This window comes from Pogoniulus pusillus, chromosome Z, assembly GCF_015220805.1.
Source record: "Pogoniulus pusillus isolate bPogPus1 chromosome Z, bPogPus1.pri, whole genome shotgun sequence".
NCBI classification, from domain to species: domain Eukaryota; kingdom Metazoa; phylum Chordata; class Aves; order Piciformes; family Lybiidae; genus Pogoniulus; species Pogoniulus pusillus.
This window is the reverse complement of record NC_087309.1, coordinates 12,609,982-12,627,467: the sequence shown is the minus strand read 5'-3', so window position 1 is coordinate 12,627,467 and position 17,486 is coordinate 12,609,982. Positions and strand designations below refer to the sequence as shown.

General features: G+C 53.9%; 2 protein-coding genes across 2 annotated transcripts; one reads left to right on the top strand and one right to left on the bottom strand.

Annotated features, from left to right (window-relative positions):
* The first annotated feature begins 7,472 nt into the window (after window positions 1-7,472).
* On the top strand, window positions 7,473-10,361 carry LOC135173198 (B-cell differentiation antigen CD72-like). Its single transcript, XM_064139923.1, has 6 exons — window positions 7,473-7,686; window positions 7,797-7,889; window positions 8,401-8,694; window positions 8,786-8,934; window positions 9,162-9,259; window positions 10,025-10,361. The coding sequence occupies exons 1-6, from the start codon at window positions 7,530-7,532 to the stop codon at window positions 10,140-10,142; spliced, it is 909 nt and encodes a 302-aa protein (XP_063995993.1). The 5' UTR covers window positions 7,473-7,529; the 3' UTR covers window positions 10,143-10,361.
* A 4,377-nt stretch (window positions 10,362-14,738) lies between these two features.
* LOC135173234 (B-cell differentiation antigen CD72-like) lies at window positions 14,739-17,167 on the bottom strand. Its single transcript, XM_064139981.1, has 6 exons — window positions 17,023-17,167; window positions 16,820-16,912; window positions 16,015-16,308; window positions 15,775-15,923; window positions 15,450-15,547; window positions 14,739-15,084 (listed from the first exon to the last, which is right to left on the bottom strand). Exons 1-6 carry the CDS (start codon window positions 17,165-17,167, stop codon window positions 14,919-14,921), a joined length of 945 nt encoding a protein of 314 aa, XP_063996051.1. The 3' UTR covers window positions 14,739-14,918.
* Between the last annotated feature and the right edge of the window lie 319 nt (window positions 17,168-17,486).

Here is a 17,486-nt window from a genome sequence, read left to right as displayed (position 1 = left end):
ATGGCCCCAGGTCCTGCTGGCTCCCACCGTGTTTCTGAGCTGCCTTCCTGGGATGGTTCTGCTCCCCAGTGATTGTGCAGTCTCTCAGGGGTGCAAAGGAGAAGTGCAGTCAGCATCTGCAGAAACAGACGTTTGCTCTGAGCTGTAGCAGATGGGACCAGTGAGGCACAGATGCAGGAACCAGCACCCTCTCATTGGTCCCAGTACCACTGGCCTGTCCCCTCCCACGCCCCAAGACTGCTCATCGTCCCCCTCATCACACGGCAGGGCCAGGGGAGCACAGGCTGAGGTAAGGGCACTGGGAATGCAAGGATGGATCCAAATCCCTGAGCCAGGAGAGAGCTACGGGAGAGCAAGGCTGGTCTGGACACAGCAGCACATTGTCCTGGGGACAGCTTTGTGGAGGTCTCGAGGTCTTCACATATGCAAATTTCCGCTCCTGGCCTCTGGGAATGAGAATTTCCCCACAATATAGCTTGTGCCACTGCCTCTTGTCCTCCCCCTGGTGCCCCACTAGATGGCCCAGGCTCTGTTGTCACTCAAAACCCAGCCCTCACCCCAAGAGCTGTATAAAGCAATGACACCCACTTCGCCTTCTCTCCCCCAGAACACAACCCCAATACCCACAGCATCCAGTCTCAGTGTGATGGTTCAGGTGTTCCCTGCCCCCCCCCCCACTTTGGCAATCACCCAGACGAGACTCAGCTGACTCTGGAAATTTGAATGAAGCTTATATTTACAGCGTAGCTCAATATACAAGCAGATATTTACAGTACATACAGTTACAGACAGAAATATACAAGGTAAAAGGTAATACAGAAACACAACAGCTCTCCCAGAAACCTGAGTCCCCAGGAGAGGCTCCCAACCACCTTTCCACCTGCTTTCACCACTCTACCTTACGCCACACATAGAATCACAGAATCAACCAGGTTGGAAGAGACCTCCAAGATCATCCAGTCCAACCTAGCACCCAGCTCTAGCCAGTCAACCAGACCATGGCACTGAGTGCCTCATCCAGGCTTTTCCTGAACACTTCCAGGGATGGTGACTCCACCACCTCCCTGGGCAGCCCATTCCAATGCCAATCACTCTCTCTGCCAACAACTTCCTCCTAACATCCAGCCTGTACTTCCCCCGGCACAACTTGAGACTGTGTCCCCTTGTTCTGTTGCTGGTTGCCTGGGAGAAGAGACCAACCCCCACCTGGCTACAGCCTCCCTTCAGGTAGTTGTAGACAGCAATGAGGTCCCCCCTGAGCCTCCTCTTCTCCAGGCTAAACACCCCCAGCTCCCTCAGCCTCTCCTCATAGGATTTGTGTTCCAGGCCCCTCACCAGCTTTGTTGCCCTTCTCTGGACATGTTCCAGCACCTCAACATCTCTCTTGAATTGAGGGGCCCAGAACTGGACACAGCACTCAAGGTGTGGCCTGACCAGTGCTGAGTACAGGGCAAGAATAATCTCCCTTGTCCTACTGGCCACACTGTTCCTGATGCAGGCCAGGATGCCATTGGCTCTCTTGGCCACCTGGGCACACTGCTGCCTCATCTTCAGCTTACTATCTATCAGTATCTCCAGGTGCCCTTCTTCCTGGCTGCTTTCCAGCCACTCTGTCCCCAGCCTGTAGTGCTGTTTGGGGTTGTTGTGGCCAAAGTGCAGAACCCTGCACTTGGCCTTGTTCAATCTCATCCCATTGGCCTCTGCCCACCCATCCAGCCTGGCCAGGTCCCTCTGCAGGGCTCTCCTACCTTCCAACAGATCAACACCTGCTCCTAGCTTGGTGTCATCTGCAAACTTACTGATGCTGGACTCAATCCCCTCGTCCAGATCATCAATAAAGATATTGAACAGGACTGGGCCCAGCACTGACCCCTGGGGCACACCACTAGTGACAGCTGCCAACTGGATGTGGCACCATTCACCACCACTCTCTGGGCTCTGCCATCCAGCCAGTTCTTGACACAGCACAGAGTGAATCTGTCCAAGCCATGAGCTGCCAGCTTGGCCAGGAGCTTGTTGTGGCAGACAGTGTCAAAGGCTTTGCTGAAGTCCAGGTAGACTACATCCACAGCCTGCCCCACATTCATCAGGCAGGGAACCTGATCATAAAAGGAGATCAGGTTGGTGAGACAGGACCTGCCCTTCCTAAACCCATGCTGGCTGGGCCTGATCCCTTGGCCATCCTGTAGGTGCTTTGTGATGGCACCCAAGATGACCTGTTCCATGACCTTGCCTGGCACTGAGGTCAGGCTCACAGGTCTGTAGTTTTCTGGCTCCTCCTTTCGACCCTTCTTGTGGATGGGAATCACATTGGCCAGCTTCCAGTCTTCAGGGACCTCTCCAGTGAGCCAGGACTGCTGATAAATGATGGAGAGTGGCTTGGCCAGCTCATCAGCTGGGGTTGTTTAGCCTCAAGAAGAGGAGGCTCAGGGCTGACCTCATTGCTGTCTACAACTACCTGAAGGGACATTGTAGCCAGGTGGGGGGTGGCCTCTTCTCCCAGGCAACCAGCAACAGAACAAGGGGACACAGTCTCAAGTTGTGCCAGGGAAAGTATAGGCTGGATGTTAGGAGGAAGTTGTTGGCAGAGAGAGTGATTGGCATTGGAATAGGCTGCCCAGGGAGGTGGTGGAGGCACTGTCCCTGGAGGTCTTAAAGAAGAGACTGGCTGAGGCACTCGGTGCCATAGTCTAGTTGACTGGCTAGAGCTGGGTGCTAGGTTGGACTGGATGATCTTGGGGGTCTCTTCCAACCTGGTTGATTCTGTGATTCTATGATTCTATGATCTGCCAGCTCTCTCAGCACCCTAGGATGGATCCCATCTGGTCCCATGGACTTATGAGGATCCAAGCGTCTCAGCAGGTCCCTTACTTCTTCCTCATGGATTAGAGGGGGACTATACTGGTCCCTGACTCCATCCACCACTTCAGGAGTCCAGCTGTCCTGGAGAAAACCTGTCCCACTATTGAAGATTGAGGCAAAGAAGGTGTTAAGCACCTCTGCCTTTTCCTCATCTTTTGTCACTATATTCCCCTCTCTATCTAATAAGGACTGGAAGTTGTCCTTGGCCCTTCTCTTGCCATTAATATATTTGTAGAGACATTTTTTATTCCCCTTAACAGCAGTGGCCTCAGTTCTAAATGGGCTTTTGCCTCTCTAATTTTTTTCCTGCAAGACCTAGCAACTTCCTTGAACTTCTCCTGGGACACCTCCCCTCTTCTCCAAAGGTGATACACTCTCTTTTTAATCTTTAATTCCTTCAGCAGCTCCCTGCCCATCCAGCCTGGATGCCTCCCTCATCAGCTCATCTTCTGGCTCAATGGCACTGCCTGCTCCTGTGCCTTCAGGAGTTCTTTCTTGAAGCAGCTCCAACCTTCCTGGACCCCTTTGTTTCTAAGGGCTATTTCCCAAGGAACTTTCTGAATTAGTTCCTTAAATAGGCTGCAGTCTGCCCTTGGGCAGTCCAGTGTGGAGGTTCTGTTGATGCCCCTCCTGGTTTCTCCATGGATTGAAAACTCTATAATTTCATGGTCACTGGACCCCAGGCAACCTCCAACCACCACATCCCCTACCAGCCCCTCTCTATTTGTGAGCAGCAGTCAAGCAGGGCTGCCCCCCTGGTAGGCTCACGTAACAGCTGGGATAGGAAGTTGTCTTCCACACCTTGCAGAAACCTTCTAGACTGCTTCTTCTCTGCAGTGTTTAAGTCCCAGCAGATGTCTGGTAGGTTAAAGTCACCCACCAGAACAAGGGCAGGTGATCTTGAGGCAGCCTCCAGGTGCTTAAAGACTAATAAATCAACCTCTTCTTCCTGGTTGGGTGGTCTGTAACAGACTCCAACCAGGATATCAGCCTTGTTGGCCTTCGCCTTAAGTCTCACCCATAGGGACTCAACTTGAACATCTTTGATTTCTACCTCCATGACATCCAGAGCATCCCTAATATACAGAGCCACTCCCCCGCCCTTTCTCCTTTGCCTGTCTCTCCTGAAGAGTCTGTAGCCATTGATTACAGCACACCAATCATGTGAGCCATCCCACCACGTTTCAGTGATGGTGACAATACCATAGTTTTCCTCCAACACCTGAGCTTCCAGCTCCTCTTGTTTGTGACCCATACTGCGTGCATTAGTGTACATGCACTTCAGCTGGGCTGCTGCTTTTACTCCTAGCTCTAGCCTCCCATCCTCAATTCCCTTTGATTTATCTCTGGTGCTGTCATGTTTAACCCCCTCCCCCTTCCATTCTAGTTTAAAGCTCTCTCAACAAGCCCAGCCAGCTTATGTGCCAGGGTCCTTCTCCCCTTCTGTGATAGTTGTGTCCCATCTGCTGATTGCAGACCTGTGGCAAGATGAAGTTCCCCAATATCAAAGAATCCAAAGTTATGTTGGAGGCACCAACCTCTGAGCCACTTGTTCATCAAATACGCTTTCCTATTCCTCTCTGCATTCCAACCTGTGACTAAGGGTGTAGATGAAAAGATTACCTGTGCCCCTGCTCCCTCAACTGCTATTCCCAGTGCCTTGAAGTCCCTTTTGATAGCTTTTAGCCCTCTGGTATCAACCTCATCATTCCCTGCCTGTATAACTAATAAGGGATAGTAATCAGAGGGCTGCACTACAGTAGGCAGCCTCCTGGTAACATCCCTGACCCGGGCTCCAGGGAGGCAGCAGAGCTCCCTGTGGAAGGGGTCTGGCCGGCATATGGGGCCCTCTGTTCCCTGCAGAAGGGAGTCACCAATAACAATTACCCTCCTCTTTTTCTTCTGGGTACTTGTTCTGATGCGAGGGGGCAACTGATTTGTTTCAGTTGCCCTCCCAGCTGGTGTTGCTTCCACCTCCTCCAAAACCATCTCACCCTCTAGTGCCCTATATCTGTTGTGTAAGGGCAGCTGAGGATCTGAGGATGGCTGGAAGTGTTTTCCTTGCCCCTTCTGGCAGGCACCTGCATCCATTCTCCCCCGTTACTTGCTTCATCTCCCTCTGGTAAGGGGGACTGCAGAGCATGGTGCTGTAGGTCCAGCTCTCTTTTGCACTCCCTTTCAGCCTTTCACACGTTGCTTTGTGCCCCAAGGAAGAACTAAGGTCAGCCAGAGAGGTTAGGAAGCAAGTGGATTAATCAGAGAGACAGAGAGTGAAGTTAGAGAGAAATGCAGCTCTGAGCTCAGGCTGTGCTCGAACTCCCTTGTTCTTATACATCTCAGCAAGCCTGTGAGTGAAGTAGACATCACCATTGTTTCTCTTTCACAGCCTGTGATATAATCCTCACCAAAACATTCTAGGTAGCTTCAAACTAGCACAATCCACCCCTGTCTACTTCACTCAGAGTATTGCCAAGAACTCTCTGATCTAACCTAAACCAATATTTACACTAATGAATATCACAAGCTCAGTTCACACTTCATTCCGGCTCAGATGTAGGTGGTTCAAAAGCTCAGAACAGTTTGTCTCCTCACAGATGAGACAAGAACAGGGACTCCCAGGTGACATTGGGTTCGTGCTCATGTACTGTAGATTCTCTCATGGATTCTTTCAGTGTTGGACGCCGATGGTACCTAGAACAGAAAACTCCTAACAGCTTGTATCATACACTCTGAGTTTAGACTCTCAGCTAAAGTTAGATTTCCCTGTGGAATGCACTGGATTTCACCATTCTCCTGCATTACCCAGTAGGTGTGACCAGGACCTTCAGCAGATACCACCCCTCGGACAGGTTTCCCTTCGCCCGAAGGAGAAAATACCCAAACAGTTTTCCCTAACAGATTCTTTTCACGTACAACAGGAACTTTATCACCGTCTACTGTTTGGACCAAGTCTGATTGTGCAGGTCCTGCTCCGTTTACTGAACCTCTACTATTTACCAACCAGGTAGCTTGTGCTAAATGTTTGTCCCAGTTTCTCAGAGTTCCACTCCCCATGGCTTTTAGGGTGGTTTTCAGCAAACCGTTGTAGCACTAAATCTTCCCTGAAGCTGGTGCATAGTAGGGTATGTGACAGATCCACTCAATACCATACTCTTTGGCCCAGTCTTTAACAAGATTGTTCTTGAAATGAGTGCCATTGTCTGACTCGATTCTCTCTGGAGTTCCATGTCTTCACATGATCTGTCTCTCCAAGCCAAGAATGGTGTTACATGCAGTAGCATGTGGAACTGGATAGGTTTCCAGCCATCCAGTGCTGGCTTCTACCATCGTTAGCACATACTGCTTGCCAGAACGGGATCGAGGCAAAGTGATGTAGTCAATCTGCCTGGCTTCTCCATACTTGTACTTTGACCATCTTTCACCATACCATAGAGGCTTGATTCGCTTAGCCTGCTTAATAGCAGCACAAAGGTCCCAGGTAATAACAATAACATGGCAAAAAGCCCAGGAACAGAGATAATGGCTCAGGTCCAAGAGGTTTCTTCAGCCAATTCAACTAATTCAGCCAGTTCAACTCCTCAGGCAGAAGAAAAAAACTCTTGACCCTAAGGCAGATTCGAACTCACAGGCCTCAGGTCAGACCCCAAATAATTCAGACCCACTAGAAGGAACCTCACCCCAGTTTTTCTTGGTGCCAGCCAAAGCCCGGGCTAGCTTCAAATTAGCACACTCAGCCTCCAGCCCCTCAGCATCTCAGAAGTCTCTACTGAACTGCATCCAGAGAAACACAGGTTTAAGAAGAGGTGCTGAGTTGTGGAGCAGTTGTGCACATCTGGACACAGCCAGTTCCTGGGACAGGACTGGAGGCCTGCATTGCAAAGCCACTCTCAATCACCTCTGCAAGAACACGGGAAGTCCTTCACCACTGGAGAAAGGCAAAAATCAATCACCTTCAAAGGGGACAGGAAGCAGGTTTGGAAGGCTTAGTGAGAAGCAGCTTCCATCCAGTCCCTAAGAAGATAAGACACGTTCAGATGGGCAAACACTGGTCCAGTCCCAAAGAGGACATGGTGGCAACAGTAGTGAGACCAGTGAGACTTACTAAGTGGTGCCTGTCCAATCTGCCTGCCTGCTGTTTTAAGAGCACAGAGTAGGAGATGAGGGGAAAGAAATGAAAGGCACTTACCATGGCCTCTCCATACCTGGGACATGATTTCCTGTGGTGTCCTTACTGGCAGAGTTGGGAGACAGAAGAACAAGAACTCTGGAGCAGAGCACAGAGAGGGCCAAGTTGCATCCTGGGTGAGGCCAGAACCAGAGCTACCAATTTCCAAGCAGAAGATTCTCTCCCCTGCCAGAGAGATGTGGGATGGCTCTCAGTAAGCTGGGCCCTACAGCTCTGCCCCGTGAAGGCACCCTAATGTGCATGCCCCTGTTGCCATCCCAAGGAACCTTGAGAACATCCGGGTTGGGGAAGGAAACAAGATGAAAGTGCAAGCACCAATAGCACAGCACTGATCCCTCTGGGTGTACCTTCCTCACGCACCTCACTGCAAACTTCCCCTTCTGTGGCGCAGAACTCAGCTGCACTTCTCCTCTGCAGCCCTGAGAGCAGGGCTGACCGTGGTGGAGCAGAAGCCATCAGAGCCATCTGGGCAGAGCAGGGAATGGCACAGAATGTAGTCTATGCTGACCTGAAGTTTGCCACAGCCTCCTCGCCCACCACAACGCCCACCACAACGCCCTGCCCCACAGACCCTGATGAGAACGACAGCCCCTACGAGAATGTGCCAGTGGAGACAGCACCCGCCGCACCCAGCCCAGGTGAGAGTCCAGCCACAACCACCCACACGGAGACGACCCAGCTCTGGGTGGGCAGTGGGTGGTGGCAGTGAGGCCACATGCTGATGCCCCTGAGCTCTCATCTCTTGCAGGCCACTGGCTCCGGTCTCATCGTGTGCCCAGAGGGCTGCTGCCAGCAACCTTGCTGCTCTTGCTGGTGGCCACCGTGGCCCTGGGGGCTTGCTGTGAGTTGAGACAGGGCCTGGGGGGAGCTTGCAGGGGGTAGGTACTGGGAGTGGGATTGGAGCTGGGCAAGGGCTGGGCTTCTGGGGGATTGGCATGGACACAGTGTGCCTGGGGCTTGTGGTCTGCAGCTGGCTGCTACATCCTCCTGCCTCTGACTGCTGCCTTCTTGCCTCCCCCTGCATACCCGCTGCCTCCCACTGCCTCCACTGCCTTCCCATGTCCTTCCCACTGCCTTCCTACTGACTTGCCACTTTCTCCCCGTGGACAGGCCTTTGCTTTCCGCTCTCTTTCCATTCAATTCCACTGCCGCCCGTTGCTTGCCCCCAGCCCAGCAGCTACTGGGGCTTCCTTCCCTTTTCCACTGGCACCCTCGGCGCAGTCTCTGCCCGCAGCCACACGCTCTGGTCCCGATCTCAGCTGCCATGGCCACGCCCTGAGCAGAGTCAGGCCCCTGTGCGCTCGCCCAGGCTGTCCCCTCCTCACGCTCCAGCTCATCCAGCCTGTCCCCAGACTGGCAGGTCACTCGCAGGCTGCAGGACACCTCCCGTGAGCACGCCGCCGAGCAGGGCCACCTCTCGCAGCAGCTGAGCGTGCGGGAGCAGAGCCTGGAGCAGACGCAGCTGGAGCTGGCAGGGACCAGAGCGGAGCTGCAGCGAGCGTGGCAGCAGGGAAACAGCAGCCAGCTGGAGCTGAGCGAGCAGAGCGCCAGGCTTGAGCGTGCCAGGCAGGAGCTGGCCCTGCTGCAGAAGCGGCTCAGGGACAGCGAGAGCGCCGTCAGCAGCCTGCGTGCCTGCGTGAACACAGGTAGAGCTGCCAAGGGAGCTGCCGATGGCAGCCAGGCTGGGCGCCTGAGGCATCCGTCAGGGGGAGAACCTGAGCCGTGCCCTGCTCCTAGAGTGCTGCCCCTCGGGCTGGGTGCTCTACCGGAGCAAGTGCCTCTTTGTCTCCCGGGAGAGGAAGAGCTGGCGGAGCAGCTGCGATGACTGCAGGAGGAGGTCCGCTCAGCTGCTGATCCAAGGCCACTGGCCATCGTGGACGCTGCCGGTACAGAGCGGGAGGGGCTGGGGCACCTCGGGAGGCTGGGAGCAAGGCGGGGGCTGTGCTGGCCTCTGGGAGGCAAGCAGCAGCGGCACCCCTGCAGGTGCCCCACCGTGAGCCCTGGGTACCCCTCCTGGCAGTCCGTGTGAAGAAGCACGACCCGCTCCAGGGCACCAGGGCGCCGTGCAGGTGCTGGGCTTAGGGTGGGTGGTGAACAGCTTTCCTCCCCGCAGTATTTTGTGCAGGCAGATTATGGCTGGTACTGGACTGGGGAAGGACAGCAAACGCATCGTGACAGAGCTGGGCAGATGGATGTGAGGGCAAACACGGAGTAAGTTTTCTGCTTACACAGGCGGGACTACTGTATGGCATGACAGCAAGCAGGCCGACTCCTTGGCATGAGCACTTGTCCTTTGGCCATGCTGAGGAGCTGCTGTTTCGCTCCCGTGAAACCTCCATGCGGTGGGGGTGATTACTCAATGAGGGAGGATTCTCCGGGGAGCAGCCAGCCGCAGTGTGCACTGCCACATCTCCGCGTGGCCGAGCGGGAGGGTAGCTGGAGGAACGAACGTGGCCCTTCCTCAGACTGCTCCTAGTGCCAGCACCCGATCTGCCTGGTGGTGCCGAAACTGGTGGGAAGAGGCACCCATGATGAAGCTGCTGGCACTGCTCTTCTGAGATGCACTTCTTTTGTAGGTGCAGTTATCCTGCAGGCTGCTGGCTACTAGCTAATGGGAAAATAGAGAGTTCAGAATGCTGGGAAAAGAGACAGTGGATCTGTGAGCAGCCCCCAAACCTAAGCAGTGCATATGAGACCCTCCTCTCTATCTGTTTGTCCATAACATCCTTTTGAAGAATTCCCTATCAAAGTTTTCCCATCTTTGTCACTTGCAAGCCCTCCCACCTTCACTCTCCAAATGTAGAGGTGCTCAGCACTGCATGGCCCACGGGACTGATGCTTAGGCATGGGCAGTGCTCTAGTCTTCCCCTCCAGGCTAAGAGGCTCTGAGCCTACAGCTACCTGAGGTACACCATAGGGCTGACAGCGGGCTGGGAGCATGGTAGTGGCACCTCTGATGTGCTTCTCCCCTTCTAGGTGCAGTCGGTACCGTGATTGTCCTGGAATGTATCTCGGGAATATAGCCAGACGTGATTGCACTTACCTTTTCCCGTGGATCTGTGAGAAGCCCCCAGATCTGGCCAGCTTGTCTTAGAAGAGCCTCTTTCCTTTGCCATCCGAGGGATGAACTCTGTGACTCCTCTCCACCACAGACCTGAGCGTCAGGAGCTGGTGGTGCACAGCAAAGACACTCTTCTCCTCCTGCAAAACTACATCCCTGCACACCTTTGCCTCAGCCACATTGCAGAGCTCTGGGGATAGTGGCTGGGAAAGAAGGTATTTGCACTTCAAAATATGGCTAAAGGAAAAGAAACTGCATCTTATTTTCCTTACTCATGCCCAGATTTAGATCCCCAGATCCTGCCCTCCAGCCCCACCTCCCATGACCCAGGGAAGGGATGCTGATGTCAAGCTTTGCTCACCTCTCCTGCCTTCTGCTGCTGATACTGGAGGTTCCTCTTGCACCTAGCGAAGCTGGATACGATTGTGCCCCTGCTGTCACAAATTTGCCCTCCCTAAGGAGGCCTTTTGTTTTATTAGCTGTACCATACCTCTCTCAGTGGCTGGTGACTCCTTTCCTGCCCCTTCCCCTCCCTCCATCACTTATCCTGAGCCACAACCTGTCCCAAAGCTTATTTTTGTTCTCCCAGTTGAAGAAGAGCCTGCCTTGATCTCAGCAAAATGATTAAGCATGTCATCCTGGGTATATAACAGTCCAAGCCAAGCAAGGACATACTGCTGGATGGGAAAAGCCAGGCAGGATTTTACTAAGGGCAGGTAATGCTGTTGTGGAGGCAGGGAATTAATGCAGCCGAGTCAGGAATATATAGAAAAATAGAGTTATTTTATTTTCCCAAAAACCTGCTCCAAAACTATATACAGAAATTAATTTAGTTTTTAATTAGTAGATTCAGTTTGATTGAGAAGATCTACAAGGATACCACAGGCAAATTTGACTGTTTTGGAAGTCAGAAGTTGGAAAAGGCTGAGCTACTAACTATAGCGTCCCCCACTATTGATCAGGCTGAGCCATTAATGTTTACTCACAGGTGAGTCAGGCTGGCTGAAAGGAAGGGCGGTCCAGGTGCTTGTCCCCTCACTCTCTTTTAGAGGCCATCCAAGGGTCATTAAGGCACCTTCCAAAGCAGGGAGGGTCCTGTTCCTCAGGATCTTGTCCTTGGGAGCACCAGGGAACTCTTGCAGAATCTATCCAGGCAGGCACGATCTCTAAGGCAGGAACCCCAAGGCGGGAAGTCCCCCAATATTTATACCCTTCCTAGACAAAGAGCAGAGTTACCACTTCCTAGGCGTGAAGACCACAGCCAATCCCCAGCCCAATTCCAGCGCGGGCACTGCACGGGCACCCCTCCTGCTGGAAAGGCCCCTTGCTTCTCCTCTTCATGCCTGCAGGGCAGGGGGGGAAAACAGGTCTTTTCATGTATTTTCCTCCCCCCTTCAAACCGCAGAGGGAGAGGAATTTTTGAGTATACAGGACTCCAGGACATACGCCTGTCTAACCTGCTTGCTGCCGTGGGAACACTGAACTGTGAATGATGGGAGAGAAATGGGGACCATTTATCCTGAACTTTTGAGGTCTGGGACATGGTTTCCCATGAACTCTCTGCAGGCAGAGTGGGGAGGTGTGGCGAAGCGAATCTAAGAGAAGGTGGACAGTTGAGGGCTGCAGGGGTCTGTGTTGTGGAGGCAGGGAATTAATGTGGCCAAGTCAGGAATTATAAAGATGGAGTTATTCTATTTTCCTGACACCCTGCCCCCCAAACCACATACAAAACTAGGTTTCTTACAGATTCTAGTTCGATCAGGAATTCTTCAAAACGATGTTACAGACAAATTTAGAGGTTTAGGAAGTCAGGAAATGGAAAAGGCTAAGCTGTAAACACAGCTTTATCACACTATCAGTCAGGCTGAGCAGAGAAGGAAGGGAACAGCAGGCTTTACTCATGGAGGTGAGACAGGTATTCAGCAGTGATCCCTTGCTCTGGATTTCTCTGTGGCTTGACTAATTCTGACGCTGCAAGCAATATCCAGTAGTGCAGATCCACACAGCAGAAGCCCGAGGGAAGTGACAAAGCTGCCAAACTCAGAAATGTCTCAAGACACAGCTGCTGCAAGACAGGGATTCCTGGAAGCGATGCTGCCTCAGCAGCAGCAGGGGAAAGCAAAGCTGGGTCCAAGAGCAGCCAGGTCCAGGTGCCACCAGTAGCTCTATCAAAATAGACAGAGGAATAGCAAGAGGAACCCCCACATAGCAAGAGGGACCCCAGGACTTGCCAAGCTTGCAGGTTTGCACTGAATGGTGTAAAAGCGAGGAGAACCATCCAAAGGCAGGGACGGTGTAAAACCGAGAGCCACGTGAAAAGGTAGGAACTGCCCAAAAACAGGGACGGTCCAAAACGGGAACTCTGACACGTCAGGAACCTATCCTGTCAGGAACTCTGTCCAGGTGGGAATCTCTCTGCCTCCTACTTTGATCTATTTATCCTCTTCTAGACAAAGTGTCCATCTGCCATTTTATGCTGAGCACAAAAACCCAGCCAACCACCAGCCCAATTCCAGTGCAGGCCTCCACATGGGTCAGCACACATGTGGGAAGGCACCTCCTGATGTTACCCCTTCAAGCTTGCAGGGTGGGGGGGGAAAGCAGTTTTTGTGCCTTCTTCTCCCCATTCAAAACCACGGAGCAGGGGAAGGAAGGAATATGGAATACTCCAGAACAGTCTGCCTGCAATGCCCTTGTCCACGTAGCAACATCCCTGCAGGGTCAGTCCTGCTTTGATTCTTCTTGAAGCCTGCACCAGTGCCTTGGATGATGGAACAGGGATATCCTCAGCCAACCAGGGTGCAAAACCAAACTTGAGCAGTACTGGATACACTGGAGGTCAGTATTGGTGTTTAGGGAGGGCCTGGAGAAATGAGCTGTTGGGAGCCTGCTGATGTTGGGTGGGGAAAGGGAATGAAAACAAAACCCATATGTCAATATGGGCAAGCAAGCAGCCATGCTGAACAGGTCTGATGGTCTCATGATCTAGAGTATGGGCTGGAGTCAGCAGTGTGTCCTTGTGGTGGCAGAGCCCAATGACACCGTGGGCAGCAGGGCTCCAGGGATCAAGTGAGGCGATTCTGACACTTTGATCTGGTGAGACCTCACCTGGAGTACTGTGGGAAGAACATGGATCTGATGGATTGGGTCCAGAGGGGGGCCATGAAAATGATCAAGGGGTTGGAGAAACTCATCTACAAAGACAGGCAGAGGGAGCTGACATTGTTCAGCCTGGAGAAGAGGAGGCTCTGAGCAGACCTAATAATAACCTAGCAGCACCTGAAGGGAGTCTACAAGGATGCAGAGAGATTGTTTACAAAGACTTGTAGTGATAGGATGAGAAGCAATGGCTTCAAACTAGAGAAGAGCAGATTCAGATTGGATGTTAGGAACAGGTTCTTTACCATAAAGGTAAAGGTTGCCCAAGGAGGTGGTTGGGGCCCCTTCCCTGGAAATATTCAAAGTGAGGCTGGACAGGACGCTGGGCAACTTGGTCTAGTTGAGGATGCTCCTGCCTACTGCAGAGGGGGTTGGACTAGATGACCTCTGGAGGTCCCTTCCAGCCCAGCCCATTCTATGATTCTATGATTTTATGACCTGTTCCTCTGTGGGCACCAGGGAGACCACCACATCTGGGCTTTCGTGACAAGCCAGGCACAACAAGTCTTTGTTTCACATGATAGCTGAAATTGCAGGGGACCTTCTGCAATTTTGCCTTAGCCTGTTTTCACATCTGTCCCAGGAACTGTCCATATCCAGCTTAGAAAAGCAATCCACACTTCATTCCTCTCTCTCTGCAGAAACAGAGACAAGTGAGTGATGCTCTCACCCACCCTAGCTTGGTCGGGGACAGGGCTCCCTCATCAGTCCCTGGGCAGCTAAGGTCCCACCATGGTCCTAGGGTTCTTTCCACTGTGGTGGCAGGGGTTCCCCCTTTCCATGCTCCCAAGATTCCTCCTACTCCCTCCTATTCCCCACTGTCTTACAGCTCCCTGATGCATCCCTGTTTCCTCCCATGGTCTCACAGCTCTTCACTGACCCACTTTTCCTTCCATGACCTTCACTGCACTCCCAGTTTCCCTATGGTTTCAGGGCTCTGATTCATTTCTCGTTGTGTCAGGGTTCTCCAGTGCTTTCTCATTTCCTCCACAACATCAAGGCTCTTCACTGGACCAATTTTCCCCCCACAGTCTCAACCATCTCCCACAATGTGGTGTCAAGGTCCTCTCATTCATCTCTCATGGTATCAGGGTTCCCCAGCACTGCCTCATCTCTTCCATGGTCTCAGGGCTCGCTGCTGCTCCTCCATTTTCTCCATCATTTCCCAGCAGTTTCTCACAAGGCTGGCACTACTGACTTTACCCTCCTCAGACAATGCCATCTCGAAGCCATAGGCAGCTGATAGAGGCAGGAGAAAGAAGAGCATGTGAGCTGCTATGTTGAGGCTACAAGCAGTAAATCCACAGAATTCTGTGAAGGTTATTTACTTGGAACATCAATGGCACAACCTCCAAAAAGATGCAAACAGCACATCCTGCACCAGCCTCTGGTGCCTTTGGCAACATTTAAGGAGCACAGTAGGCAGGTGCTGGCCTTTGCAGGCAGACAGGAACATGCAGTGGGCCAGTAAAAGGAGGTATAATTGTTTTTTTGTGTGTCAAGCAGGGAAATAGAGTCTGTTTTCCACCCTATCTAGGTGCTTTACAATGCAGCTAGGGGAAAGCATGCACAGGGTGGAGGCTGTCATGGTGCACTCTGATCTCCTGCTCCCAAGTCCTGCAACGAAGAGGGCTGGCACCTTAGTCAGTCTCAATGCAGACGTCTGGCAATGTAGTCAGTCCTAGACCAGAAGTGGGTCTCATATGCACTGCTTAGGTTCGGGGGCTGCTCACAGATCCACTGTCTCTTTTCCCAGCATTCTGAACTCTCTATTTTCCCATTAGCTAATAGCCAGCAGCCTGCAGGATAACTGCACCTACAAAAGAAGTGCATCTCAGAAGAGCAGTGCCAGCACCTTCATCATGGGTGCCTCTTCCCACCAGTTTCGGCACCACCAGGCAGATCGGGTGCTGGCACTAGGAGCAGTCTGAGGAAGGGCCACGTTCGTTCCTCCAGCTACCCTCCCGCTCGGCCACGCGGAGATGTGGCAGTGCACACTGCGGCTGGCTGCTCCCCGGAGAATCCTCCCTCATTGAGTAATCACCCCCACCGCATGGAGGTTTCACGGGAGCGAAACAGCAGCTCCTCAGCATGGCCAAAGGACAAGTGCTCATGCCAAGGAGTCGGCCTGCTTGCTGTCATGCCATACAGTAGTCCCGCCTGTGTAAGCAGAAAACTTACTCCGTGTTTGCCCTCACATCCATCTGCCCAGCTCTGTCACGATGCGTTTGCTGTCCTTCCCCAGTCCAGTACCAGCCATAATCTGCCTGCACAAAATACTGCGGGGAGGAAAGCTGTTCACCACCCACCCTAAGCCCAGCACCTGCACGGCGCCCTGGTGCCCTGGAGCGGGTCGTGCTTCTTCACACGGACTGGCAGGAGGGGTACCCAGGGCTCACGGTGGGGCACCTGCAGGGGTGCCGCTGCTGCTTGCCTCCCAGAGGCCAGCACAGCCCCCGCCTTGCTCCCAGCCTCCCGAGGTGCCCCAGCCCCTCCCGCTCTGTACCGGCAGCGTCCACGATGGCCAGTGGCCTTGGATCAGCAGCTGAGCGGACCTCCTCCTGCAGTCATCGCAGCTGCTCCGCCAGCTCTTCCTCTCCCGGGAGACAAAGAGGCACTTGCTCCGGTAGAGCACCCAGCCCGAGGGGCAGCACTCTAGGAGCAGGGCACGGCTCAGGTTCTCCCCCTGACGGATGCCTCAGGCGCCCAGCCTGGCTGCCATCGGCAGCTCCCTTGGCAGCTCTACCTGTGTTCACGCAGGCACGCAGGCTGCTGACGGCGCTCTCGCTGTCCCTGAGCCGCTTCTGCAGCAGGGCCAGCTCCTGCCTGGCACGCTCAAGCCTGGCGCTCTGCTCGCTCAGCTCCAGCTGGCTGCTGTTTCCCTGCTGCCACGCTCGCTGCAGCTCCGCTCTGGTCCCTGCCAGCTCCAGCTGCGTCTGCTCCAGGCTCTGCTCCCGCACGCTCAGCTGCTGCGAGAGGTGGCCCTGCTCGGCGGCGTGCTCACGGGAGGTGTCCTGCAGCCTGCGAGTGACCTGCCAGTCTGGGGACAGGCTGGATGAGCTGGAGCGTGAGGAGGGGACAGCCTGGGCGAGCGCACAGGGGCCTGACTCTGCTCAGGGCGTGGCCATGGCAGCTGAGATCGGGACCAGAGCGTGTGGCTGCGGGCAGAGACTGCGCCGAGGGTGCCAGTGGAAAAGGGAAGGAAGCCCCAGTAGCTGCTGGGCTGGGGGCAAGCAACGGGCGGCAGTGGAATTGAATGGAAAGAGAGCGGAAAGCAAAGGCCTGTCCACGGGGAGAAAGTGGCAAGTCAGTAGGAAGGCAGTGGGAAGGACATGGGAAGGCAGTGGAGGCAGTGGGAGGCAGAGGGTATGCAGGGGGAGGCAAGAAGGCAGCAGTCAGAGGCAGGAGGATGTAGCAGCCAGCTGCAGACCACAAGCCCCAGGCACACTGTGTCCATGCCAATCCCCCAGAAGCCCAGCCCTTGCCCAGCTCCAATCCCACTCCCAGTACCTACCCCCTGCAAGCTCCCCCCAGGCCCTGTCTCAACTCACAGCAAGCCCCCAGGGCCACGGTGGCCACCAGCAAGAGCAGCAGGGTTGCTGGCAGCAGCCCTCTGGGCACACGATGAGACCGGAGCCAGTGGCCTGCAAGAGATGAGAGCTCAGGGGCATCAGCATGTGGCCTCACTGCCACCACCCACTGCCCACCCAGAGCTGGGTCGTCTCCGTGTGGGTGGTTGTGGCTGGACTCTCACCTGGGCTGGGTGCGGCGGGTGCTGTCTCCACTGGCACATTCTCGTAGGGGCTGTCGTTCTCATCAGGGTCTGTGGGGCAGGGCGTTGTGGTGGGCGAGGAGGCTGTGGTAAACTTCAAGTCAGCATAGACTACATTCTGTGCCATGTGGGCTGGAGCCTGCCTTGGCAGCAGCAGTGTGTTGACTCAGTCTTGTCTTGCTCTGCACAGTCTGGTGTCAGGCTGTGGCCAAGACCGTGTGGGGTGCAGTCTTTCCCCTTGTGCAGAAAAGGGGAAGCAGCTGCCTCATTTGCAAATAGTGGTTTTATTTCCAGTAAGCTCAAGCTTCAGTGAGTGAGGGCATTCAATGAGCTCCATGGGCTTAACTTGATCTCTGTTCCCCTCTTTAGGCTGTGTATGACCCTGAGAGCCATGTGTTCTCGCCACAGCAGAGCCATATTGCCCCATGCATCACTTTCACCCTTGT

What these genes read in the sequence shown, in the direction of transcription:
- LOC135173198 (XM_064139923.1), top strand. Translation starts at nt 7,530, where the DNA reads ATGGCACAGAATGTAGTCTATGCTGACCTGAAGTTTGCCACAGCCTCC. An exon ending in ACCCGCCGCACCCAGCCCAG is followed by an intron (nt 7,687 to 7,796) that starts GTGAGAGTCCAG and finishes CATCTCTTGCAG; the next exon opens with GCCACTGGCTCCGGTCTCAT. An exon ending in GGCCATCGTGGACGCTGCCG is followed by an intron (nt 8,935 to 9,161) that starts GTACAGAGCGGG and finishes TCCTCCCCGCAG; the next exon opens with TATTTTGTGCAGGCAGATTA.
- LOC135173234 (XM_064139981.1), bottom strand. Translation starts at nt 17,167, where the DNA reads ATGGCACAGAATGTAGTCTATGCTGACTTGAAGTTTACCACAGCCTCC. An exon ending in CGTGGCCCTGGGGGCTTGCT is followed by an intron (nt 16,309 to 16,819) that starts GTGAGTTGAGAC and finishes GCCTGTCCCCAG; the next exon opens with ACTGGCAGGTCACTCGCAGG. An exon ending in GGCCATCGTGGACGCTGCCG is followed by an intron (nt 15,548 to 15,774) that starts GTACAGAGCGGG and finishes TCCTCCCCGCAG; the next exon opens with TATTTTGTGCAGGCAGATTA.